This window comes from Melospiza melodia, chromosome 5 (genome assembly GCF_035770615.1).
Source record: "Melospiza melodia melodia isolate bMelMel2 chromosome 5, bMelMel2.pri, whole genome shotgun sequence".
Classification (NCBI taxonomy): domain Eukaryota; kingdom Metazoa; phylum Chordata; class Aves; order Passeriformes; family Passerellidae; genus Melospiza; species Melospiza melodia.
This window is the reverse complement of record NC_086198.1, coordinates 97,061,979-97,089,172: the sequence shown is the minus strand read 5'-3', so window position 1 is coordinate 97,089,172 and position 27,194 is coordinate 97,061,979. Positions and strand designations below refer to the sequence as shown.

At 41.2% G+C, this 27,194-nt stretch overlaps 1 protein-coding gene across 10 annotated transcripts in view; it reads right to left on the bottom strand.

The window, feature by feature from the left end:
- TACC3 (transforming acidic coiled-coil containing protein 3) overlaps positions 1-27,194 on the bottom strand; it is an 86,619-nt gene that overhangs the window by 53,322 nt on the left and 6,103 nt on the right. For 4 of the 10 annotated variants that reach the window (XR_010027878.1, XR_010027880.1, XR_010027884.1 and 1 more), the window contains 15 exons: positions 25,789-26,871; positions 24,550-24,649; positions 23,904-24,096; positions 22,879-22,925; positions 21,897-22,030; positions 21,166-21,277; positions 20,316-20,465; positions 18,009-18,085; positions 17,875-17,918; positions 16,866-17,026; positions 15,424-15,530; positions 15,099-15,219; positions 3,132-3,194; positions 2,455-2,518; positions 762-1,758 (listed from right to left, as the gene is read on the bottom strand). Coding sequence is in view for 3 of the 10 variants with exons in the window: in XM_063157965.1 (XP_063014035.1) it covers positions 13,803-13,868; positions 15,099-15,219; positions 15,424-15,530; positions 16,866-17,026; positions 17,875-17,918; positions 18,009-18,085; positions 20,316-20,465; positions 21,166-21,277; positions 21,897-22,030; positions 22,879-22,925; positions 23,904-24,096; positions 24,550-24,649; positions 25,789-26,871 (2,395 nt within the window). In the remaining 7 variants the exon portion in view is untranslated. The other 6 variants (XR_010027879.1, XR_010027881.1, XM_063157964.1 and 3 more) reach the window with 4 other exon arrangements.

Sequence of the window (27,194 nt, the reverse complement as noted above, 5' to 3'; positions counted from 1 at the left end):
CAAGAAATTGAACCCAAAATTTCAACAGCTGATATGCAGATGCAAAAGACTGCTGTTTTCCTGAGATAAGAAATACTCCAAACCTAACATTCTGAAGGAGTTCAGAATACACACCCAGGACTGCCATACCCCCCAAAGCGCTACCTCCTGGCAGATTGTCTCTATGGTAAACCCTGTCACACTAGAAATGTTAGGAAGCAGAATCCAAACTACAGCACAAGCACCTGTAAGGAAAAGGTACCTCTGTTCATGAGATAGAACCCTTTCTGTTCCCTTCAGCCCCTACAGCTGTTCTCATGCTTTCAGGGCACTTGATTGGTTCATTCCTAGATAAAACTTATGTCTTTATTTTCAAACATATTACCCATCTCTAGTCAGAGTTTCCTACATTCCTGTATACAAATAAGTGGATAGAGAGAGGGTTTCTTTCCAAATGAATTTAGAGATAAATTCCTTTTCTTTGCCAATACCTATAAAAATGAAAACCTTGACAGGTTTTAGTATTCTACACCCATCCCTCCCTGTGAAATTTATGGCAGTTTTGGGTCCCTCTGGGAGACGACATCCAGCATGTCATGCTGGACTGTTCTAGAGAGTAATTTTCAAATGTAAGCTTAGCAAAGTTTGAATTGACTTGAACAGAGAAAAAAACTACAAGTGAACACCTACACCTGCCTACAAAGAGCCAACAAGCCCCTGGCAGCTGCCAGCATCAAAGCACAGCGGATGTCTCTAATACAGGGTAAGGATAACAATATCACCTTCTGTTCTCTCCAGCTTCTTTTCCCTGCAGTCGTATTTTGCTTCTTATGATTTTTTTAGTCTCTGTATCTTCTTGGACAGCACCGAGCCCGACGACAAGGATACGAGAGTCTTTCCCTGCCGGACGGAGAGAACCAGGAAAACAGTTAAAATAAGAACAGGGCAGTTTGAAATTCATACTTGCAACGAGAAGCAGCGCCTAACCAACAGAACAAAAGTAAACAAAGCACGACACCTCCCTGGGGACAGAAGACTCACAAACTCTCCAGGATTCACAATTCTAGCGACCAAACCCTTCAGGACAGCAGCCAAGTGTCCCATGGGGTGGTGCTGCACCAAAGAACCATCTGAGAGGTTCCAAAGAGTGAAATGCACAATATTTTGCAAAGACAAAAAATCTTGCAAAATAACAAAAATACAATAGATGTAAACTACAGGGCAAGAGTACTAGTGTTAGCTTTGGGAGCTGGAACCATCCAGGTGAGCACCTGATAACTGGATCCTCGCCAGAGTTTGAACCCTTCAGGACACAGAAGGGTTTTCCCCAGAAATTTCACAGACTGAGTTTTGATAGAAGCACGCTCGCCGGATCCTCAGAAACGTCACCCATTCTCCAGGCGTCTGGAGAGAACTGCAAATGGCTCTCACGTAGTTGGAGCTGGTTCTGTAAGGTCTCAGGGTGAATTTCACCAGATGTAACCGAATTGGGCAACTCCCAGTGAGACAGAAGGAGCCCAAAGCTTGTTTTACCCAAAGTTTGGGTAAGCAGAGCTCCAGCAAATACTTAGGAAACAGACATAACAGGGCAAAAAATAATAAACCATCTTTTGTTTTTCTCTTGCTTTTGTTTTTTTTTTTTTTGTTGTTTTTTTTTTTTTATTCAGATGAGCAAAAAATTAAGGAGAAGGTGAAAAACTCAGCATTACTGAACATTTCATCATCTGTAAGCTGAGCATCCTTAGCATAGAGGACTCCAAAGTTAAAATTCACCGATCCCTGGGAAATAAAACCAAATATTATATAATAAACAGTCAAACAGCAGACATAACAATTTGTTTCCTCTAAGGACTTTCAGGTATGTATGTATCTTTGTATATATCCTACACATTAGAACATACACTTTATATACCATCTCCTAATGCATAATAATTTACCTTTAAACTTTGATAGTATAGCATAAAATTATTAATTTAAATTGGTGATCTATTATTATTAAGTTGGTGCTTAAAGTTATTTCTGCTGTCATGTTCAAAAAAACATGAATTATTTTTACTGAGCAATTGATTTCAAAGTCATCACAAGCCCACCAAAACACAAAGCTGGGTTCACTGGATGGGTCTGTGAGCTAGAAGTAGTTAGGCTTGTACTTCCCTCTTGTTCTTCCAGAACCAATAAATCCTCTCAACAAAACCAGGATCTTTAGCCCACTGCTGTGAAAGATTCTACAAGGATGATGGTTTGATTTGTGTTTAGAAGTTTTGATTTGAAATGGCCAGTCCAATGGATAAAGACAGTTTAAGTAGTATTATATTACTATTATTATTATTATTTCTATTATTATTTTTACTATTACTAATACTATTATTATCACCTGCTACTGGAAGAAACAAACCAGTGGTATCTATACTTATTTACTTTTATTTCAAGAAAATAATAAAGAAAAAGAACCAAACTAAAAAAGTCAATTCCTACCTTTTGTAGCTCAGCAGGAAAAGTTTCTCTTGGGCTCTTCTCCCATTTATCAAGACTCATAGCACTGAAAGGCAAACAAAACAGTGCTTTATAGAAGGCCAAGTGCACGTTTCAAGGCTGAACCACCAACTGACTGCAGTGACAGCACTTACAACGTGAATCGTTCCCAGAGCCTCTGTTCAATGGAATGTTCTGTGGAACTGCCATTTCTTTCCCAAAATACTAACTTCCAACACTTCCTAAACGTATCTTGTATTTTAAAACCACAGAAGTTAGTGAGACTCTGTGTGGAGGTCAGGTTTAAATTTATTTCCTTCTAAAGCACAGAGCTCTGTTCCATCACCCTTCCCTTCGGCTCTACACTGGATCATGGTGAGCATTTGCGGAGTGCCCAATAATCAATTCTATTTCTCTCTTTTTCTAGTTCTCTCTCTTCTTCAATCATTCAAGGTGAGTGAAATGAAAAATGACAAGTTCAGCATCAAAGTCACACTTTTTCCCTTTGGTCAAGAACAGGCTTTAAATCCACTTATTGCTGCTTTCAACGATTGAGACTAGCTAAACCATTTTACATGTTTTATAGCTTTATCATAAAACCCACAGAACACAAGCTCTGAATTACAGGAAAAGGTACACAGGCAAATATCTAAAGAGACCACTTACTTGTAAATACATACCTTGATAGAGATCGCACTGAGAACGTTTCTGTGGGACTCTAAGGGAGACAATTTCTGAATACCCTGTAAACAAGAAAAGCTACGATATATTACAGGACATCCCCACTTTTTCTACATATTCAAATAGGATTTTTAATAAAAACAATTCAGTTAAAAAGAAGGAAGAAGACCGAGGTAATTTTACTCAGCTATATTTACTCCCGATTTAGAGAAAAAAAAAAGTCATGGGTGCTGCAAAGAAAAAAAAAGTGAACCATAAACGCCTACAGTAGAATTTTAAAACAAGTGCTTGGATAAAAGAATCACATGGAACGTGAAGTAGAAAAAAAGAAAATTTGGGAAATATAGTGACTCTAAGAAAATGGCCCGGGATTATATCAGGTTCAGTGCAAAGGACCAAAACATGATAAAACTAAGCTCACAGATGTTGCAAAAGCAGGGGAAAAAGTCAAGGAGGAAGACACAACTTAGGGGGGAAGATATGAGGGAAATGGCATGAATACTTTAAACAAAAAAAAAAAAGAAAAAAGAAAAAAAACTTGCCCAAAGTCAAAGCCATCAAAATGCAGGCAGGCCATATGCCAGCAAGTGCAGGCACATGCAGCAAAGCTTGCCAAAATTGATCCCCACTGAAGGCCAAAACAGAAAAGAAGGACTTACAAACATGCTGGAATGGAGACACCATCAAAGGAATTGCAATTGGAGGAGAAAAAAAGAAAATTTGTGAAACTTAGTGAGTCTAAGAAAATGGCCCAGGATTATATCAGGTGCAGTGCAAAGGACCAAAAGATGCCAAAACTAAGCTCACAGATGTTGCAAAAGCAGGGGAAAAAGTCAAGGAGGAAGACAAAACTTGGAGGCAAAGGCATAAGGGACATGGCATGGATACTTAAAATCAAAAAAAAACCTAAAAATAAAATCTTTCACAAAATCCCAATTTATTGGCTGTTTTAAAATGAGCTGCATTGCAAAGGACCAAAACATGATAAAACTAAGCTCAGAGATGTTGCAAAAGCAGGGGAAAAAGTCAATGAGGAAGATGAAATCTGGAGGAGAAGATATGAGGGACATGGCTTGGATACCTAAAAAAACAATTCACAAAGTCAAAAGAAATCGGTTGTGATAATATGGGCTGCATTGCAATGGACCAAAACATGCTCGATATAAGCTCAGAGATGTTGCAAAAGCAGGGGAAAAAGTCAAGGAGGAAGACAAACCTTGAAGGGAAAGATATAAGGGACATTGCATGGATATTATTAAAAAAAAAAAAAAAAAAAAAAAAGAAAAATTTCCCTAAGTCAAAGCCATCAAAAGGCATGGCATGCCATCAAGTGCAGGGACGTGCACCAAAGATTCCTCTATTGGTCCTCATTGAAATCGCAATATTCCTTTTCCCTTTCCGAAAGGAAATTAAATTTTGACCCCAATTGGCCCAAGGCTATTCCCCACCACATAGATGGCATCAGGCTCAGGATATATGGAGGAGGATGGGGGGGTTTGGAGTGGTGGCATTTGTCTTCACAAGTCAGCATTACACATGATGGAGCCCAGCTACCCTGGGCATGGCTGAACACCTGCCTGGGGAAGTGCTGAGTTTGTTCCTTGTTCTGCTTTGTTGCATGCACTGCTTTTGCTTTACCCATTACACTTGCATTATCCCTGCCTATGAATTGTCTCACTTTTGTTGCCATCATAGTGCAAGTGTTCAATTGTCATTACATTGCAAAGGTTCCACGTTATTAAAGTTTCATACCTCCTTGGTGTTTGTTGTAGGCAGCTTCTCCAGGCACTGACTCCTCCTTGTCCTCACAACAGCCAACTGACTCCAGTTTCCACCAATCCACTCTTTTATAACACTCTTCTGATTGGCTACAGGTGTGGCTTGTTAAAGTCAGGTCTGCTCTTAATCCTTAATAATTGGCTCAGCTGCAACTCTTTAGGGGGTAAGATTACTTTCTATACCACCTTTATTTACCCACACTGTATCCCCCTACACTTTCATTCTTCTGATTCTTCTCCCAAACCCGCTGGAGGGGTGAGGGAGCAGCTGCCTAGGGCTGAGTAGCCAGCTGGGGTTGAACACCACAGCAGGATTTCTGGGAGCTGGTGAGCCCCAGTGGGGCTGTGAGGGCACTTCACATCCCTGGCAGTGCAGGGCGTGGGGGGCTGAGAGCAGGCTGCCTCCAAGATAAACTTATCATCACCTGCCTGTGAACCTCTCTCCTCCACAGCACACAAAGATTTTGGGATATCACTTGTAGGGTCAAGAACCTTGGCTACTTGTACTCAGGAGACCCTGAGACTCAGTTGGACCCTGACTAGAAGTTGCACACCTATTTTTCACAGAGGGCTTTTTGAAACTCTCTTCTTGTGCAAAGGGGAATAGTCAATTCTCTGCAGCCAGGCTCATGCTCAGAGATCCCGCAAAAACAACACCAGAGACCAGCAGCTCCAGCTCTGATTGCACTTGCCACGAGGCAAACATACTGCCAATATTTCCAGCTGCAGTTCTTTTCCTGACCAAGTTATCATAGATGCTCAGACCATATCTAATCCTGGAAATTAGGATTAGGTACTGCTAACCCCAAAGGTCTCTGGGAGACTCATTTCCTTCCAGATGGGATTCTTCCTCTCTCAGGAGCCAGCCAAAAAAATATCAATGTTTACTCTCAAGTGTACACAGATACTTCTTAATTTATTTTTTTGTATATGTGGTCTGAATGGACATAATCTTCTCAGTCCAGACCAAGGACAGCTCATGGCACGTTCACACCTGGTACAGATATTTATCACACACACATTTCTCCGTCACCTCATTCCACATCACCAGCTGGTGTCACCAGCATCCTCCTCCTGCATCTGAGCTCTGTCAATATCCAAGTGCTTTCCCAGGGCTCCTCAAATGGGTTTTATGCTACAACAGGACAGCAGCACTCGGAAGAATGAATTACACATCCCGGCCAGACAAAGAGACTCCGGGCTGCACTTTGCATAATTGCCACTGCAGGGGCCTCAGGCTGCAGAAGGAGGTTAATAACAACTCTCACTGCTTGTGAAGAGCCACTCCAAGCACTGGAATATCCTGAGCTGGAGTCACGGATTTGTCAGTACCAGCTGCTCTGGGCTCTGCAAAGGGATGCCCATGAGGAGCTTCTGCCTTACTCAGGGCCCTAACAGCAGCCACACCTTACAATCTCTTAAAAACACTCATTTTAGAGAAAACATGGAGCTGTTTCCACTTTAATTTTGAAACATCACATTTTGCACATTATAAATATGTGATGTTTTACCACATGCTCTAAGAACAGACAGAGCTCCTCCATGGCTTGTCACAGGTAATGCACAAAGCACCCAAAAAATTAAGATCAGGTTTCCCTTTGGAAGGGGGAGTTCTGGGCATCAACTGTCTTAAAGAGTTAAATCCACAGCAAATCTACCAGCCCTGGTGTCCTAGATTCCAGTCATACTAGATCTGGTCTGGAGACTTCAGATTTGGGACTCAGATTTGAGTTCTATTGTTTGGAAACCAACTGCTGGGGAAAACACTCTTTGGAAAGGATTACATTTATTTACAGAAATCTCCATAGAAACTACAGCAGAGATTTTTCAACCAGATGTGATGCTTCATTGTTAATTAGTTCATCTATTGGAACAACAGCTTTCCTATCATGAGATCTGGGCAGCTCAAATTTGAAGTGCTAACTCCAGGCTGCCCTTCAGATGGAAAATATGAGCAACACACTCAGCTTTTGGAACTGAAAACATCAAGTGTGTGGTGTACAAGCAGCAGACACTGTTAATCTCCAGACACCTCCATGGAAAAGAGAGGGGCAGAGCACCAAAGTGATTTCTCCCAGAGCATGTTACTACTCAGGTCCCTGTGCTCCAATTCACCTCCTATCACCTCAGTCATGACACCCTGAAATGAACTAAACCCCATCTTCACTGCAACACTCAATAAACAGCATTATTTACTGATATTATGGATTATGCATCTAAACTCTGGGGGCCAGGGTGAATACCATGGAAAAAGATCAGAGTAACAGCAGATGATGCAGTGATTGGGAAAACAAAGCAGTCATTGCATCTGAGTCTCCTCAGTTTAGGAGCCAGGCTGGATGTATTTTTAGACCAACATTTACCTCTCTTCCAACCCAAACATAGCTCTATGTAACACCAACAATGCCTTCAAACAGAACAGTGGAGTGTGGTGCCATGATCATAAATAAAATTATCACCTGTCAGGCACAAGCTCTCACAAAACTCCTCAGTGTAAGCCAGGGGAGCTCTTGTCACTTGCCTTCCAGGCCAGTTGGCTTTGCCAATGGAAAGAGAGGCAGGGAATGGTGTTTAAAATGCCAAGAGACAGACAACCAATGGAACTTCCTGCATATTAAAATGTTGCACAACTAACTCTCCCAAAAATGTTCAATTCCTGGATCTACCATTCATTGCTGGTTTGTTCAATTTTTGTTTCTTTATTGCTACCTGTCCATTAAATTGGAGACAAATCCCAGACATTAAATTCATGGGAAACATTTGGTTTTCCTCTCCACCTTGACTGGCACCTTCCTGAGCTCCAGGAAGCATAGCCTGTTCACACTGACTAATGTGGGCTGCTTGATCCCCAAAGCTTTCAGTTAGCTTTGTTCTCTTCTTAGCTGGTGCATTCCCCAGAGGAGATAATGGATAACTGGTTTCAAGAACTTATTCTAAAGGAAATGGTTCATTGAATTTGACACACACATTAGTTGTATTGGGAGGGGGTGATTTAGGCTCTTGATTTAGAGAAAAAAATTATATGGCACTGGAGAGAAGGTATTAGAAGGAATGAAGAAGTAAAAAGGTAAAGTAGTTAACTGGGCTCCAGGATGCAATGTTGCTTAGCAAGCTTGGAAAAGAGAGATAAAAGAAAAAATTAAATTACTCATTAACTAATTCAGTTCCATCCTGCACCATTTCCTCCAGAAGAATCTGAAATTGATCCTGGCATTGTACAAAAGTCACCAAGTTTGGTGCTGAGGTGATACAGAAGTCAGTACTGGAAGGGTTTGATCTCCCCACAGTCTTGTGCTGCAAGTCCAAATGGATTTAAAGAGAAGGAGGGAGGAAGATTCACCACATTTGTGTCCCCAGTGGCTCTTGCCTCAAGCCAAACAAGCCACACAGCACCAGTGAGCACCCCACATCCTGTGTCAGCCCACTGAAGAGCCCCAGCAGCTCCTGGAACACTGACCCATCACTCACACAGCCAGGCTGCTCCCAGCCCCAGCAGCTCCCGGGACACTGACCCATCACTCACACAGCCAGGCACGCTGCTCCCAGCCCCAGCAGCTCCCGGGACACTGACCCATCACTCACACAGCCAGGCACGCTGCTCCCAGCCCCAGCAGCTCCTGGAATACCGGGACCCATCACTCACACAGCCAGGCTGCTCCCAGCCCCAGCAGCTCCTGGAATACCGGGACCCATCACTCACACAGCCAGGCTGCTCCCAGCCCCAGCAGCTCCCGGGACACTGACCCATCACTCACACAGCCAGGCTGCTCCCAGCCCCAGCAGCTCCTGGAACACTGACCCATCACTCACACAGCCAGGCTGCTCCCAGCCCCAGCAGCTCCTGGAACACTGGGACCCATCACTCACACAGCCAGGCACGCTGCTCCCAGCCCCAGCAGCTCCCGGGCCACTGGGACCCATCACTCACACAGCCAGGCACGCTGCTCCCAGCCCCAGCAGCTCCTGCAGTGGGTGACAGGGAGCACACCCAAGGGACTGTCCCCTTACACACCCAGACCAGCAGAGAGAATAAAGTTACACCACAAACCTCTTGAGGACAGCAGAACTTCATTGTGAAACCCTCTCACAACAAGGAAGAAAAAAAATGTCAGGGTTTGACACAGGTTCTGTCTGCAAACTACAAGAGAGACTTTGTAACAGCAAAGAAATCACCAGCAAAAATCTGGTAGCAGGAGCTGAAAAGCAAATAGCTGGTGTAAATTGCTGGTAATTTTACATGCACTATCATCAAAAATAGGACAAAATTCACAAGGAACTTCCTTCCCCATGACCAATACAGAGGATTTAGTTTGTCTGTATTAGATGTGCTGGAGAGGAAAAGAAATCTGTAAGAAAGTAGGTGCTGTGACTGATCAATTTGTCAAAGTCAAACCACACAGATTCTTTCAAAACCATAAAAGGATTATTCATGTCATGATCTAATGACTTTTAAGAGATGGAGAGTCCTCATACAGCCAAAGATAACATGCTGAAATTAAACACTTTTACCATTTGTTTTCTAATGGAAAAGTAGCACTAATTCCCCTTTTCTGTTTTAAGATATTCTGTTGGTTTTTGTTCAGGTAATAAATTCATCCTCCAAACTGAGTAAAAAAAGGACACTGTTCATTATTTCTCTGATTTTCTTCTGTGTTTTAATTTTTACACCAGGGAGGAGAAAAATACTTGATTTGGAGGTTTAACTTGCAACGTAAAAAGTAGAGTTGTATGTTTACAAGTCCAGCTGAAGTCAGTTTGATTCAGCCCTTGCCTGGTTTTAATTTCACACCAAGATGACTCCTGAAACTCCCTCATGTCAAACTGTGGTGTTTCTTTACATACTCTGTGCTGTCAAAGCTGCACAACAGGACTGGAAAATTCGTCACCATATAACCCACTGACTCTAGAATCAACCTGGAGAGATTCCCTGACTCCAAAGAGATTTAAGCCACAATTTCTGAACAGAAGTCTTTAACTGTGCAAGAAACTAAAGTCTGTGCTTGGACCATGATGCATGTTCTGCTGAAATTTGGTTTTGGTGGAACAGGAATAGAAATGGCTGGGAAGAAGGTCCAGTGCCTTTGCTCCGCCTGAATCAGCTGTGAGATAAAATACATCCTCTCAAGTATTTCAGCTGGAAACAGGCTGTCTGGAGCAGGAACAGCTCCTCTGTTTGTACAGCACCTGACAGTTTTTCATGTAAGTAATAAATAAAACTAAGTGGGCAGAAGCACCAAGTAGTATCACTTTTCTGTCCTATAACTGCTTGCAGAGCAGTCAGTTCATCAGTAAGCAAATGGCAATAATGAAAAAACAAGACAGCTCAGTTCTTATCTTAGTACAAAAACACTAATCCTACTGAAACCCATTAGTATTTTCTATACAACTATTCACACAAAGTGACTAACATGTATTAGGCACCTCCATTGTACACCAGAAAGGTGAGTTCTGAGAGGACTATCCAGCATTAGGATAGTAACAAGAGCAATTCTTTAAATAAGGAAGGCAATACTTAAATGATGCTTTCAGGTAGGAATTACAAAACACTAAACTTTTACAGATGGTGGGAGTGTTAAGTTGGTGGTACACATTGCAGGGAAAAATCAACCATCCTTTCTGAGCAGTTTAAAATGCAGAGGCCTTGCCTGCCCCACAGCCTTTGGCAAGGAAAAGAATTGTCCAAGGCAGTGCATTGAAGTCAAACCTCAGGGGCTCATACATACAAAAGCTGCTCACTTGCCCTGCTCAGTGCCCTGGCATTTTACAGCCATCTCCATTCAAGCATTGCTTTCCATGTACTGTCAATTTTCTTGTAGGTACTGACACAAGCAGCAAACAAGAGAGCCCCAGGCAGATTTCCCAGGTGGGGTCACAGATTACAGTAGGAATATGCCAATTTCCAGTTTTTATTATCAACAGGCAGTCACTGGACACACTAGGCGTAACTCTTAATAAAACTTTTAATATCAGACAAGAATTTTCAGGCACCAAAACAACACTTGCACCTGTATCTGGCATCCTGGTCTCTACTGGCCTTCTGTATTCCCCTCCATCAACACACTGGGGGTGGTGGTGTCTGTACAGCTGCTATATTCAAGAAACAACAAATACATTTTAAGTCTCCCCTCTCTTCACCCAGCAAACTGGACCAAAGATATGCTGCATAAATAACAGAAAACCAGGGAGAAGAGTAGAAAGTCATTTTACCCTGAAAGAATACAGGAAGGTAAGAAAGAGCCCAGTGCTCCCTGATGCATCAGTTTCCTAAAGGTACACACAAGTTGTGGAATGCTTTGGCACCTGTAGCACAAAAACTCCAGAGAATTGTCACTACTTACAGTTTACTATTTATCATACATCCCTGTGCAGCTCTTTATCCATTCCAACAGAAATCCATAAAAACAATTGTCTTAGTAGCATTAAGCACAACTCGAATAGAGGGACACCCTCCAGCTCTGGAAGTGCTGAAGCACTATCCCATAAAGCCCCTATTTCAAAGAGCAGCAGCTACATCTTGTGGAAATATTTATGATTGCAGGTTTTATCCCTAATAAATATCCATTTTTTTCCTGAAATGCTCAGCCCTTTGCTGCCCTCTTTTTATGCACAATGTACAAAGTGAGCCTGCACCACACATTGATCTATTGTAGAGCAGCAGCTTCAGCCAATCAATCAATCAATCCCCCGGAGCAGTCTGGCTCATCACACCACAGCCACGATCCAGCACCAGGGAGCAAAGCTCAGGCCTGGCCTCTGGGAGTGAACGCTGAGCCCTTGCTAATTGTAGCCTAATAGCAGCAGCAGCTCCAGCGCCAGCCTCGTGTGCTGCCCAGGGAATCTGTGGATAATTCACCCTGCAAGTGGTCAAGGCCAGGCTGGATGGGGCTCCAAGCACCCTGGTCTCATGGAAGGCATCCCTGCCCATGACCAGGGGTTGGAACGAGATGATCTTGATGTCCCTTTTAAACCATTTTATTGCAAATCTAGTGAAAATTTGTTTCCATAACTAAGACATTTCCCAAATTAGACCAAGTACAATATTTCTCATTGTTGGAACCCAGGACATTCCTTTGGCTGCCCTGGAGGATTTGAGACCCTGGCATGGAGTCAAAGACACCTCTGCCTTTGATTTTAGCCCATGGAAAAAATTACCAACTTTGTGTGAGGAGTTACAAGCCACAAGGGTTTGAGTAGAATGCTAGTGAATTTATCACAGGGTGGTAAAGTTGAATTTTGGGGCTTTTAGAATGGGGGTCCAAGAGGCAAAGATGGAGGAATCTGAGCATGTCCTGTCTTTCTCCTTCTGGTCCTCCATCTTCTGCTGTGATGGTAGCACTTTTGGATTGGTTTAGAGATGAGACAGACTGTCTAACATAGGTGATAGGTATTAGAAAATGGTTGTAAATAAAGTACACATAGTTTTTAGTATAAAACGATAACACTGCCCTGAGGGCGTTCAGTGTGCCTCAACCCAACCCACCAGACAGACCTCAGCAGGTCAGAAAGACAATGTCTTAGGTAAGAGCAAATAAACAACCTTGGGAATGAGAGCCAAGGAATCTCAACAACTTCTTTGGTCTTGAGTCCGGGAAAAAGAGACTTTCTAACACCTCTGGGTCATCTCATCAATATCGTTATTTACAGAGGAACAGCCCAAGGGCATCTTACAAGCTGAAGTTGAGGCAGGGGATAGTGAACTTTGGTTTTGTGTACTCTTCTATGGCTATTTCTTCTCCTCTTCCACCTGCCACTTCCCTAAGCTGTAAGTTAGAAAGTACAGCACAACTTCCACAAGAGCCAGGCATTTAATATCATTGCCACTGCTGTCCCCCTCTCACATTAGTGCAGGAATCACAAAGAAAACCCCACAAATCACAAACCCGAAGCATGTTTATTAATTAACTTTGATCTATAGGGAGTTCCTGCTACGTACACTGAGCAGGAGCTGCCTCACAGAGGAGTGGATTCTGGACTTGAAGACGTTGCTGCTCATTTCCCACCTGCCCAGGCATAGCGCAAGGTCAGATTTAAGGGAAGGGCTCCAAGTGCAGCTCAGCACACTCAGCAGCAACAGCCCTTCTGAGGGAGATGCACCTACAAGTCAGGGAAGTGAGGGAATAACCTCCCAAGTAATTTCAGGTAATAACAGACAGACAGCAGGACTGATCTTATCCAAGTGTCTGCTATTGCCTAGGGCTGACTTCATCATGGCCTGTGACCTGCAGCCCAAGGCTCTCAAGGTTCTCCACTATGGGCAGGGCCAGGGAGATTGACTGACCATTTTATAGCCAATAGTGTCAGACAGACTAATGACATGAAAAACCCCAGAGAAGGAGAGCAGCCATCAGTCCTGCCATTAAACCCTCTGCTTAGCCGATCTGCAAAAACAAAATCACTCCAGCTCCTCCTAATTATAAAAACCCAAACCCACAAACCAAAGCCAAAGTTAAAATTCCAAATCTTTTTACATTACTAAACACTTGACAGCATTTGTGCAGGTTCAGTTTTACTTCAATCCGGTAACTCTGGAATGACTTCACTTAAGTGAGAGAGCAGCAAGAGCAAAATGGAGATAGTGCCCATGGCAACTCTCCCCAGCAAAGCCAGGTCAGGAGTATAGAACTCTGAAGTTATTACACAGGGCACAGACTGAAGGTACACTGATTAAGAGTTTTTTCTTTGAGCAATATGTGAAAATGCTATGAAAGACATTGTTAACTGGAAGCAGCAATTTAACATAAGTTAATAGATGTTTCCTACAAAAGATACAGCCAACAATATGGAAGTGTGAATCAAGAATTTTATTTTTTCCCCACATACGTTAAAAAAGTGAATGAACACACAAGACAGCAAGTCAGAGAAAATAAACATATTTACAAGACAGTTAAGATATCAATTTTTTTCAATCTTCAAGATCAAGTCATCACAGATTTTTGTTAATTCATCATTTTCTTTAGTCTGTGGAAGAAAGAAAAGAGTGAGTTTCAGGTATGTCCAAACTATGTTAGAACCTTGTAGTGAGCTGATTGCAGTAAGTCCTGTTTGCCAGTACATGCAATTGGAAGTCCATTTACATGATAGTGGCTCATGCAAATTTAATGTAAAGGAGAGTCTACTATGCCAAAGATCACATGGCATCCTTAGGAGCCTCAGGAAATGAGAAATGAAATCCAGTATATTGTTTCTGCTTTTTCCAGAGACATTCCCATAACACATGGAGACCAACTGATCCAGGGAAACAAGGCTTTTGGGGCTCAGCCTCTGTTAGATACACCAAAACTCAGGACATGGACAACCTAGATTTTAGTCTTCACAAGAAGGACTCTGTAAAATGATGCCTTGATACTTTTACTGACATGTGAAAATTTCCAGTTTGTAGAAATTTCCATTCCTTATGGAACAATTAAACCATTTCAATAAGAACTCTTATAGTGTTACTGTATTTATGACAAGACCAAACCTAGTTCTGTGTTAAATGGTTTGTCTCATCTCTCCAGTTGCAGGCCTACTGTTTCCTCTGCTACGCAAACTTCAGCCATAAACCTGAAGACTCACAAATATGGGTTTTTTCCATAACAGGAATCTGTCAGCATTATCAACTTTTGAGTCTTCAATACTGGCAGCAACAAAAACACAGTAAAACTAAGAGCATGCACTTCCAGCAGTGACTTTTAATCTTCAGAAAGCTTATTCCTTTGAAGGCTTCCAACAAAGGATATGCCTTCACAAAACATTCTGAGACTTCGCCTATTCAATATGAAACAATACAAAGTACAAGGACTAATGGCCTGAACAACACTGAAAACTTGAGTCACATACAGTTAAATATGTGCTAACAGTTTACAAGTCATGCTCACGAACAAGCTGAGCCAGACAGTTATTCAAATTTACTCCCAGATTCTGCTCTGCACCATATGTAACTGTAATCACCACCTCCTTCAGTAACCTCCTGACACAGGAGCCCAGACTGGTTTGGAAATGAACCTTGTGCTCCAAAAAAATCTAAACATACAGACAAGTCCTGACACGACACTTATATCAGGTCTCAATGGTAAGTTCCCGAAACCTGCCAGGAGAGCAGCCATCCAAACCAGCACAGCCAGCAAGGCTCCTCCTAGCCCTGATACCAGGGAGTTCTTAGGCCAAGGCAATAGCTTGAGCAGACTCACCCATGGTGCTGTGACTGACCTTTTGTTCAAGGCTCCTCTCTAGAGACTGGATCCTCATCTGCTCCTTGCGCAGAGTGGCTTGCAGTGCTGCAGTCTCTGACTTGGCTTTGCTGCGGACCTGGGCAATTTCCTCATTGGCCCTGAAACAGGCACAACATGGTGCTTACATTCCCCTCAGACAGCACAGCAGAACTCTCAGAATCACACTAGAGCTTGTACTTGAGATTAATTACTAGATGAAGTATATTTAAGCCTGGTTTTGGCACTATTGAACCACATTCTGCAGCTACAGTGAAAACTGTGTGTGCCATTCCTGGTACCTGGCTTTTTTACATGGTACTTACTGCTGCAGCTTTTCTTCAGCATGGGCTTTCAGTGCCTGGTATCTCTGCTCCTCTTTTTTAATTCTAGCCAAGTAATCTTCTGCACATTTCTTCAGAACTTCTTCATTCTGACCCAAAACCCAAAGAAGTTCAGTTAGTTGTTTAAGCTAGTAGAGGAAGGGGTTTCCCCACTTGACAATGGGGTTATTTGACTACACCTGAGGGGCAGTATTTGCTCACTGCAGTTCCAGAAACAACTATGAAATCCCACATGCCTATATGGACTAAACTGCTTCCTTTCAACTATCTTAACCTTGCAAACATTTATTCATCATATTTGCCCCCAACAAATTATTCAGTAGCAAACTCTAGTAAAGAAGGCCACTAAAACAACAGTCACTGATGGGTTTTGATTGGTTTGCTCCAATTTTTTTAAAATCAGCTTTGTATTAAGTTACAATTGCCACAAGAATAGCTAGAAATCCAACTTCACCAAAGAACCCACAGAAAGATTCAGGCTTTGGACCATGATGTAAAGAAACCCAACACTAACAGCAAGAACATTACCCTGGTAACTCCATAGCTCCCACTATGAACATATTTTATTAGCCATTGTAGGAAGCTGAAACTGTTTGAAACAATTGCTAAGACTCTACTAATTGCAGGTCTTGAATTTAGTAATTGTGTTTCCAAGCAATGTTTATCTCTGTGCTAAGGAAAGGGCTTCTGAACTTAGAGTGGAGAGGGAAGGGACACAAGATGAAGGAAGCCTGACATGTTAGCAAAGAAGAAACTGAAGTTTTAACAGACACTATACCTGTTTCTAAAACCTAGACTAGCATGACACTTCTAAGGGACTAGTTTCTGAGTTTTTTAGTAAACAGGGACATTAAGATAATTGAACGAAAAAAATCTGAAGGCACTTTTTAAAGCACCAACTGAATCAATTTTCATGCATTTCATGGAGTAAGAAACCATAGCTTACACTCCTTACCTTCTTTCCTCCAGCCTCTGAAGAAGCTGCAGAACAAAGCCTTGACTTTAGCTTTAGAAAAAAGCCACAAGCATCTTAGTAGGGAGCACCTAATAACCTATTATTCTGACTTGTAATTGCACATCCTCTCCAGCATCCATTCAATATGGTGTAGGGAAAACAAGCTGCTCTTATGCAGCAGCTGCCACATGAGAGTCTTTATGATTAGCAAAAGAGATGTGCTGCAGCAAGAAAACAGCTCACTTCTGTTTGAAGAAACTTTGCCTTCTAAGATATTATCTTACTTTAAGTCAGTCACTAAATACAACAAATTAGTTTTTTAATAATCTTTAAATAAACAACTTAGCACCTGGTTTTACAGGTAGTCCTTATACTACCTAATTAATGGCTGCTCTAGAAATTACACCATTTCCTCTCCCAAAATAAATGAGATTTAGTGAAGGGTATTATTTGCATTAAATCATCTTACTTTGTGGTAACCCTCTAACACCTCTTTCTGTTTCTCAAGTCGTTTGAAGATTTCAGAGAAGGACTTCTCCATAGAGTTCAGATCTGAAATAGCTTGCTGCTTCTCTTCCATCAGCTTCTGTATTTCTTTCCTTGAGGCTTCCTTCTGCTTCTGAGCATCCTCTAGAGAGTGGAGTTAACCCATGATAGTTATTGCTTTAGCATAAAACCAGTTCCATAGTACAGACAATAACCACCACACCTTCAATTCTTCCCCTTAGGAAGGTTTCATAAAATAGCCTCTCACCTGTAAGGACACCCCGTCTGTGCTCTTAAGAAGTCTTTGTATCTTTGTTACACATTACCTCACACCAAACTTAAAGCCATTCAACACCATGACCATGTGCTTGCCAAAAGCATTTTTTTTCCTGCTCCACTAGAGTTTACTGTTACAGGAGCCTTGAATGTTGTGATAGAAGCAAGAATCCAAAAATATTTTTCATTAAACATGCACAACAGCTGGAAGATCTGGAGGAGACTGGGATAACAAGTCAGACTAGCACAGCAAACTTTCAGAAGAGGTTTGGGTTAGTACACCCAAGTTATGTTTCCCATTGCCTTAGAGGAGCACAGAAAAGCTGGCTCAGATGTGCCTAATTCAGCTTTGAGCTAAGAAAGTGAACTATACAAGAGCTTCACTGGATGTCTTTCCTAGTTTTGAAGCCACAAACTTGACTAAAGCAAAAGGCCAAATCCTCCAGCAACAACTTCTAGTGATACCTTGCCACTTAAATGATGCCAGAGAATGAACAATTAAACACAGAGTGCTGACAACTGGATCTGCCAGTTTTAAAAGACCAACAGCTCCAGTGAAGATTAAGAAAAAGTTGTGTTCATGCCTGATTCAAAAAGTCATCATTACCTATCAAGTGATATCATGTCTATGAATATGCATAAAATTGTGAGTCTATCTTGTCTTAAACCTTACATCCCAGCCCCAAACACACTCCAAGTCTAAATATGGAACTTACCCATAATTTGTGTTATTGTCTGTTCAAATTCAGCAACTATTTTTCTAAAAACCATGAAAAAGAAAAGTTGAACATACATTAGAAAAAGCATCTGGAATAACTAAGTAGATATAAAAGTCAGGACAGATTCATACCCCATTTCTTTGTACTCCGTATGAAGCTTATTATACTTCTGATTCCATTTCTCAATCTCCAGCTCTTTCTCTTGAACCTTTGAGGGTGAAAAGGTAAGCCTTTACTTTTTGCACAACAAGAGATAAAAGATTTAATACTAAAAACAGTCTGAAGGGCAACTTGAAATTAATACAGAGAGAGAAATGAGTTCTAATTTCTAAACAGAATCAAAATTGTTTAATTACAAACTTGACTCAAATAAAATTTAGATTAATACATAGATTTTGCATATATGATTCCCAGCACATTGCTAGTATCTTGTTAAGTGGCAAGATCAGAGTCAACTCAGCTATAACCTCTGAGAGAACACAATGGACCAAGGAACATTCTGGCAAGTGACACACATTTCCCTCTTATTTACAGGGCAGACAAAAAAAAGCACTTCATAAACCTGCTAATATTAACATATGAGAGAACAAATACCAGAAGGTAGTTCAAGATCAAAATGCTGTTTGCAGTAACTTTTACTCAACACTAAATTAGGGGAAGTGGAAAGGGGGAGGATTAAAAGATGCCTCAATTCATTTGAGAATAATGATAGCTAAACTAAAGCAGAGGTCACAGTAACAGAATTAAGCAGCACAAATACTCTTTGCTAAACACTTTGTGCAAGTTCCATAACAAGTTAAGAGCTGTAACCACAGAGCTGACTGCACTGTGGGAGGCCTTCAAAGACAAGAGGCTCAAAATACATAAAATAACCTGGAATTTAAAAAAAAAATAAAAGAGAAAGTAGAAGCACATGATTATTGCTAGTTTGCTGGTTTTGTCACAAAACTACACAGTAAACTGTAGTACACTGATTTTTCAGTATTTTGGAGGAATCGAATTTTAAATATATTGCAATATTTCAGGTGACAGGAAGCAGGATACTAGCAAAAATAGAACGTACTATTAAGACAAGTAGTGATAGCTAAGCTAGGAAAAAATATTACAAAAGCAAAGTGAAAGTGGAAACAAATTGGAAACTGGCACTTGCAAGCTCAAAACGGGTTCAGTAGAATCCAAAAAAGCAGGCTTCCCTAAGTGCTCTATTTGCTGAGAAGGAAAACAGGTTTTCACTTTCCTCCTATTCCTGAGCTGTTTCACAGATAGGAAAAAAAAATAAAATTTAGCCTGTCTTCCTTTCAGGTTGATATTGTAATTCCAGGCATTTTTATTTAAGTGACACAGCTGGAGTCATCCAGTCACACCTACAACAGTGTTTGCAGGTTTAAAGTAGCTCTTTCCAACATGAAAGAGCAGCATTTTAATGATATTACAAGTTTAACTCCCCGCTATTATATAGGTTCTTAGTTTTAGATCAATGCAATAAAAGCTGTCCCCTGCCAAAGCTACATTTATTTTCTTGTACTAGACAATATGCTGAGTGAAGGTCACCTCCTAAATGACACAAAGTAAAAGTCATTCCTACAAAAGCCACTATTTCTGCGCTCTAAAACAAAAGAAGAACTTAAGCAGCAAATAATCACAGGTCATCTTTGTTTGGTGCCCCTAATGCCACCGCGTACAGTACAGCAGTCAGGAATTTTGGAAGCTCCATCTTTTGCTGAAGTGATACAAGTAGCTTTAAGGATATTTATACTTAAATGCTCCTCTTACATTATTTAGTGTTTGTAAGGTAACATATCTCAGAAGTCATAATGAATCAAGTACTCCAGTTGTTGAAGTAAGTGGATATGTAAGTCTTCTTGCATCAGTCAGAAGATGGGCTTTTAAAGGCAATTTCTGCAATTACAGAACAGGCTTAAAATCTTACCAACTACTTCTTCCCTCCTTCACTAATGTTTTTATCCTCTGGAGTGAGCTCCAGACCTCACCTTCACTTTCTCAGCTGGACATGCTCTTATGCATTCAGGTCCCACAAGAAAAGAACTGATCATAGCACTGAACTGGCACTACAGCTTTATCTTTTCTTAGGGAAGTTACATAAGTCACTCTCTTCCACTGGCATGAAAACATATTCCTGCTTGTTGAGTAAAAAGTACCCAGATCACTGATATTAAGCCTAACTATCCCATCTGATAACAGGTGCCTTCTAATAGTGACCAGATACAAGGCAGAACCTGACTAACAATGAAGTTTGTCCTATGTCCCTAAGTGTTAGCTCTAAAAAGTTGTATACCTACAGCACCCATCAAGTCCACAGCAAGCTTTTCAGAATGAGATACTTATGTCAAGTATGATGAGAAACACTATCCCAGATAATCCAAACAAAAGAACCTTCCAAGGCTATGCCAAGTTCTCCTTTGGAAGGGCCACCATACCTCTCTCTTCACCAGTTCAACAGCTGCATCCATGTCTTTTTGGCTATATTTTAGCACATCTATAATAGCATCCACTGCAGTGTTTGTGGAAGTAGCAAAAGGGACTGGAGGAACATCACTACTCAGGGAGTCTGGAATTAGGGGATCAGCCTGTAAAGAAAAGAAAAATGCAAAGTTTAAACAGATTCTTACTGTCATACCACTGATAAGGTGCATGCATGTTATTTGAAGTCAGTGTATCTCACTTAAACACACCAGATACCTGCACAACTTTGTTAGCATAAAACTTTCTTACCTTGAAGCTGACCACTTAGCTCTAAGAAATACCTAAGAGGTAGAACCAAAACCGCTATCCACCAAATACATCTATCAGAAGCAAAGCAGATGACATCATGCAGTTCCTCACAAGCAAGAGATCATTTCAGGATGAGCTGCTGCAGGCAGATCTGTTCAAACTGTAAACCATAGCTGCAAGAGCATCCAGCTTAACCTAAGTGCTTTTCATACCACCAACGCAATTACAAAATATAGCTTGCCTTTTGAAGCTTGACTTGCATTTAAAAAGATTGCTTGACTAGAGCATTCTTAAAAACAGCTCAAATTCCCTTAGACTATGTGAAAGGCATCAGCTTCCACAAAAAAATACTTTTAATACTTAAGAAAATGTTCATCACATTGTTCAACTTCAATATAAATGGGTATCCAACCTGATTTAAAACAACCATTTAAGTAAACATTTATCAGATTCTGCAATCCCTAAAATACCTGCCTAAGTCTTAAATTCAGAACCTAGTCTATCCCCTTCCTAAACTATCAACATCAAGCCTGATAGCATTCCAGACACCCTTACAGAAGTTGTAAAAGTCCCCAGAAGATCTAGTCCTTTTGGTTTTTCTTCACTCTCAAGACTCACTAGAGGCTTTCCAGCTTCCTCAGGCACTGCACTTAAATCAACAACAGGCCTAAAAATGAACAAACATAACACCATTAAATTCAAGTGCTGTCTTTCTTTGCAAAGCTCCTGTACCAGCAGCAGTCAGTCCAGAGGCTGGGCAGTGATTGTCTCCCTGTACCCAGCACTGGTGAAGCCACACATTGAATCCTGTGTTCACTTTCAGGCCTCTCACTATAAGGTCAAGAGGTGCTGGAGCATGTCCAGAGGAGGGCACAGAGCTGGGGAAGGGTCTGGAGCACAAATCTGATGAGGGGCAACTGACAGGGCTCAGCCTGGAGAAAAGGAGGCTCAGGGGAACCTTCTCACTCTCTACAACCTGAGGGGAGTTTGTAGTGACATGACGGTCAGTCTCCCAAGGAACAAGTCTGGATGAAAGAAACAGCCTCAAATTGCACCAGGGGAGGTTTAGATGGGATATTAGGGGAAATTCTTCACTGAAAGGGTGGTCAAGCATTGGAACAGGCAAGTCACCAGACCTGCAGTTATTTAAAAGATGTGTGTATGTTGCACTTGGGGACATGGCTCAGTGGGGAACTTCGCAATGCTGGGTTAACTGTTGGACTTGACAATCTGAAAAATCTTTTCCAAGCTAAACAACTCTGATTTTATGTAAAGTCAATACCTACCCAGGCTGAGATGAAGCTGTGATGATACTCTCATTTAATTCAATAGTACCATAAACTGGTTTTCTTGGACTGTCTCTCAACAGAGGGTCAAACTTCAAATACAGTGACTGTTTCCTCAAGGCTGATTCTTTGAACTGAAGGGGGGAAAGAGGCATAAACTGACAGATCTGCTTCAGAGCTCAACACACACATCCCATCCACACACAAATAATCCTCTGAAGAGTGGGTGAGCCTATTCTTCAGTGGCTAGAGCACTGTTCTCAGGAGGAAAATTACATAAGAGAACTCCATGCCCACATGCTTAAGTCCTTATGTAATATGAAGAGAGCTCAATCTGCTCACAGACTGAATCAAAAGAGCAAACATTAATGAATTATTCCCAACCAGAAGACACAGGGAAATAGTATTATAAGCTGAAAAAACAGTGTATGCCATTTTCTCTTCACTTATAAAATCATATGGACAAACACAGCATGACTAAAACAATTTCAATTCAGTGCATTCACTGCTCAGATATTCTCCTGCTTGGGTCCAGAATAATAGTAAGAATAACTAAACTAATTAAAACATGACAAGCCTCACTTAGAGACAGATTTTCTGAAACTGGCTGTAAAGCAAAAGAGCTTAGAAAAACTTTCTAAAACAATGATCCTGCACTTTTAAAGCATCATCTTCTAGCAGTTTGGGCCAGAAGTGAAACATCATTCACCTCAGTTTCAGTGCTATTAAAGAAAAATAACACCTCAGCACACTGACAGCCAGAGACCTTTGATTTTTAGTTAAATTGCTTATAACTACATTTCCTTGCACCATCACCCCTTCCCCAGCCTTGTCATCACATTCCTTTGGAATACCTGACAATTTCTGTGGGCAATTCAAAGTGAAGTTAATTCATTAAAACATTTAAGGCTTGACACTTTCATCTTTGCTTTCCTCACCACACTGACAGGAAGGTAAACAAAATATTTAACATCATACTTACTGATGAAGACCCAAACTGTTCCAGATAGTCTATGCCCATTCCAAAAACTGGAAAATGAAGAAACAATGCAATGAAGATGCAATACTGCCAAATTGTTCTACCACAGACAGAAACAAACACATGTGCATAAAACAAATAAATCCCTGCTCTCAGTCTCAACTTCCAGCTCTTCATTGGTTAAAATGTCTTTCTAGCCAGACCTGAAAAAAGCAAAGATCTCCTAGCTATGCAAACTTAAAACTTCCATTTGTTCCCAAGTACTTGTAGGAACACATAGGGTTTAACACACAGTTGAAGGACTGTTGTTCTATGGCTAAAGCCACAGCTCCGATATTCTGTTACACACAAGGCCCCATGAAAGAGCAAGATTGCCAATCTCACCACTAAAATTAGCACACAGCTCATATTTGAAGGATAAATTATAACCATTTCCCAAATCAGTGATTCCACTCCAGTGTGAAGGTTAAATGACAGACTGCACTGCAGCCAAACCATTTGCTCATCCTTCCACACAACGCTCCTACCAGGAATAGCCCTTCCAAGGAGTTAAATCACAGCCATGTAAGGAAGCTCTCAAGACAAGCATCCTTGTCAGGAAGATCACTCAGCACTACTGGTTTCATATTATGGTGTAAGGCCTGCAGTAACCTACAAGTCTCACAAACACAGGTGTACAGCTCTCAAGCTCTCAGTTTACAAAGCCCTTAACACCAGAAATTATTTTAAGGGAGCAATTTTTCAGCCCAGAAACTGCCATTGATAAAAAGACAGCTTTTGTACCAGCCTAAAATCAATCCCCACAGACCACTGAATTCTAATAGCCAGCTTTCTCGACTTAGCTTAAACCAGAGGAAGTTCGAAATAGGCTTAGATACATTTCCCAGCACTGCTAGTCTTTGTGGGGTCTGGAGTCCTTTCAGAAGGGCAAAATGAGAGAAAAAACTATCCATAATAGAACTTAGGTAGAAAATTATCTATACACTCAAACAATACATTTTCAGTCTGTCTAAAAGAAACGCCCTTACCTTCTGATGATGGTCTGAAGAGCTCTTCAGGTTCAGCACCAGCTGTCTCATCTGCTGTGCCTTCAATTCCAGGGGAACTAGGTTTAATTTCTTCTGCAGAGATTGACTTTTTTCCACTGTCAGTAGAGACCAAATTATCTTGAGAGGAAGCAACCTTAGCTGGAGATCTTTTAGATGGGCTCATTTGCTTCTCCTGGTAAGAAAAACAAAATCCTTATAATTGTTAAAATAATTATTTTTAAATGCAATGAGAACTATTTTAATGATCAAATTGGTTTGTCATAAACTAACTGGGTAGCCAGTATAATAAAACAAAAATTCACAGGCATAAAAATTAAACTACCAACAGTGAGCACAGCTCAGAAGCCACTTTTCTAGAAGCCACACCTTTATGTTTGTCCTTACATGCAATTGCTGATCAAAAAAGATACTAAATACCAAGGCACCAATTTGGCTGTCTCTGATGTTACCTTCAAAACACAGGTCTGCACAGCTGACATTCCTTCTAGAGCTGCTAAAGATGCAAAAACCCACTAATTCTTAGACAAAATATCAGAAATAGGTTTCACAAGATTAAGTTTTAAGCCAGAGAACTCTGTTTCATGGAACAACTTTGTAAGATCTGTCTGTCTTTCCTATACCTTACCACTTCTCTTTTTCCTGGAAATTCAGTTTCTGCTTGACCTCCTGGCTTCTCGTCTTGAACTTTTAGCACATCTTGTACCACACTCTGCTCAACAATTTCCCTAAAGAAAACAAACAAACAAAATAAAAAATATCAGTATTTACATCACACAGTTCAAATTCTGTATTATCAGATGAACTGAACAAAGGCAGCTTCTTTGAGAGATTCTACTGCAACAGCACAGGAAACTTTAAAGATGGTGGGGATGTAAATTTACTGTCTTGCCTGGTGACAACTTAGGTGACAGAAAGCTCTCCCACCATGAGAAGTAATGTCTCCTGGGAAGCAGAAAGTAACAGCAGCATCATTTATTTCTATTCACTTAACACTGCTCTCTTATTTTTATTTTCATTTGTTAGGCTCTTTGCTTTTTTTAAGTTAAAGATAGGCTCTTTGTTTAATTAAGAACAGAATTACAAGCACCCTGCTCCCCTCTCCATGGCAAAGTTGTGATTATTGGTTTGAACTTCATTAGGGAAGTCCAATGCTCCACTGGTGCTGTCAGCAGTAAGTAAACTTTTCACCTTGGTAAACACTAACTGATCACGTTACACAGGGAGCAAGAGTGCAAACACTTCTGTCAAATGAACAATTTGTGCCAGTCTAGTTCTGGCAAGCACCTGACTGTCTATAGCAACATTAATAACTAGACTTTCTAGGAAAGGTAACAACATATTCCATCACCAAGTAAGAAGGCTGTGTGCTGCCAAGAAAAATGCAGCTTCAGAGCCAGGTCTTTTTACTAGAGATAGCATTTAGATACAAAGAACATGCAAGGAAGAAACAGCAGAGTTCAGCAGAGAACAAAACTGCCTGATCCCTTCCCATGCTGCACCACGCACAGCACTGCTGCTTACTTCCCTGTTTTATTTAAAGACAGTAGCAGTCTGATTCTCCACACTTTAATCTTGGAGAAGTGGGGAAAGCACTTCTTGAACAATGCTCTTTCCACCTAAGCCTGTTCTCTCCCATTCTCCAGACTTAAGAACACCTTTTGCCTAAAGATAGTCATCTCAGGAGTTCCCTTCCCCAGTTATGATCTTCCCTGTTGCAACATTAATTGTGTTACAGATTACAACAGACTGTGCCAGCCTGGGAGGGACACTGTCTAAGAAGCAGGAATGGACTCATTTTAGATACTATCTAACTTTGCTCACATGAATTCAAGGTGCTCCTGCATTCAGCCACAGATTCACTTACAGATTTTTGGGTTCTTCTTTCTCAGGAGTCTCACAGGTACTTGGCCTGTTATCCTGCTCCACTGGAAGAGGTTCCCTTCTTGGTGAGGCACTCTCCTGTTCCTCCGGCAGGCGAACTTTCTGAGGGCTGGGTTTAGAACGCTTGGGTGAGGTGGAAATTTTAGAGCCTCCTCCAAATGGATTAAAGTTTGGATCATCAAGCTTGTCCCAGTCAAACTGATAAGATGCTTTAGGAACAGGGATTTCATCCTCCACATTACTTTTATTTTGCTCTTCAATGTTATCTGGTTTTGTTTTGGTAATAGGAATTTTTTTGGAAGGTGGCTTAATTCCAGGTCTTTTACCTAGTTTCTTAGGAGGTGGTTTTCTAGCAGTGGCATTATCAAAGTCAAATTCCAGTTTTACTGGTCCAGCCTTGGTGACATCAGGATTTTCTGCAGGTTTCTCTTTGGAGACACTCAGCTCTTCATCAGGCTTTGATACTTGTGCAGAGGCTTGTTCTGCTACTGAAACATTCTGAAGTTTTGATTCCCCAGTTTTAAGAGAGTTGCTCACATCAGAACTACTGGGCCCTAAGCTGCCAGGTGACTGCACAGCAGGTGTAGGTATCTCTGCTAATACCACTGAATTATCAGCTTGGCTTGCATCTGTGGAAGCAGACTTCACACCCTGCTCAGAGTCACCAACTACTTGCTTAGGTGACACCTTGGATTTGTTAGACTCCAGCTCACTCAGTGCAGATTCTTTTTCAGAGATGAGAGCTTTGTCTTCACTTAAACACTCTGTACTTGCTGTGGTTGAAGCAAAAGGAGCTGCATCATCCCACAGAAGAGAATCATTACTTTTTTCAATGGTTTTCTCAGGGCTGTTGGATACTTTTACAGGAGACTTTTGCAGATTTCCAGGAGAATGAGGCAACTGTACTGAACCTTGAAAAGGATTGATGTCGTTTAAGTTATCAAAATCAAGACTGTAGGAACCTCGACTCTTCACTGGCATCTCATCATCTGGGTAAGCAGCCACGCTGACCTTCTCTGGCATTTGTGTATTGCTTGTTTCAGCTTCAGGCTTTTGTTGACATGTGCTGCATTAAAAAAAAAAAGACAGTTACTTTGCAGGCATAGTTTGAAATTAGAAAAATTTGCACAAGTAGATTTGCATGGTCAGAGTAATCAGTTTGGTTTTTGGGTTTTTTTTGTGGTTTTTTTTTTTTTTTTTTTTTTGCAATATGACAGCTGACAGCAAAATAAAACAGCAAAAATTCAGTTGTCACCTAAACATCCAAGGCTTAAGAGCTCTGGTACTTATGAAGCATAGGGAGATCAACCCCTGAAGTTAACCAGGGCTCTTAAGCTACCTGCTCTACAGAGCCTTGATTCCTTATGCCAGTCATCCCTGGACACTGCT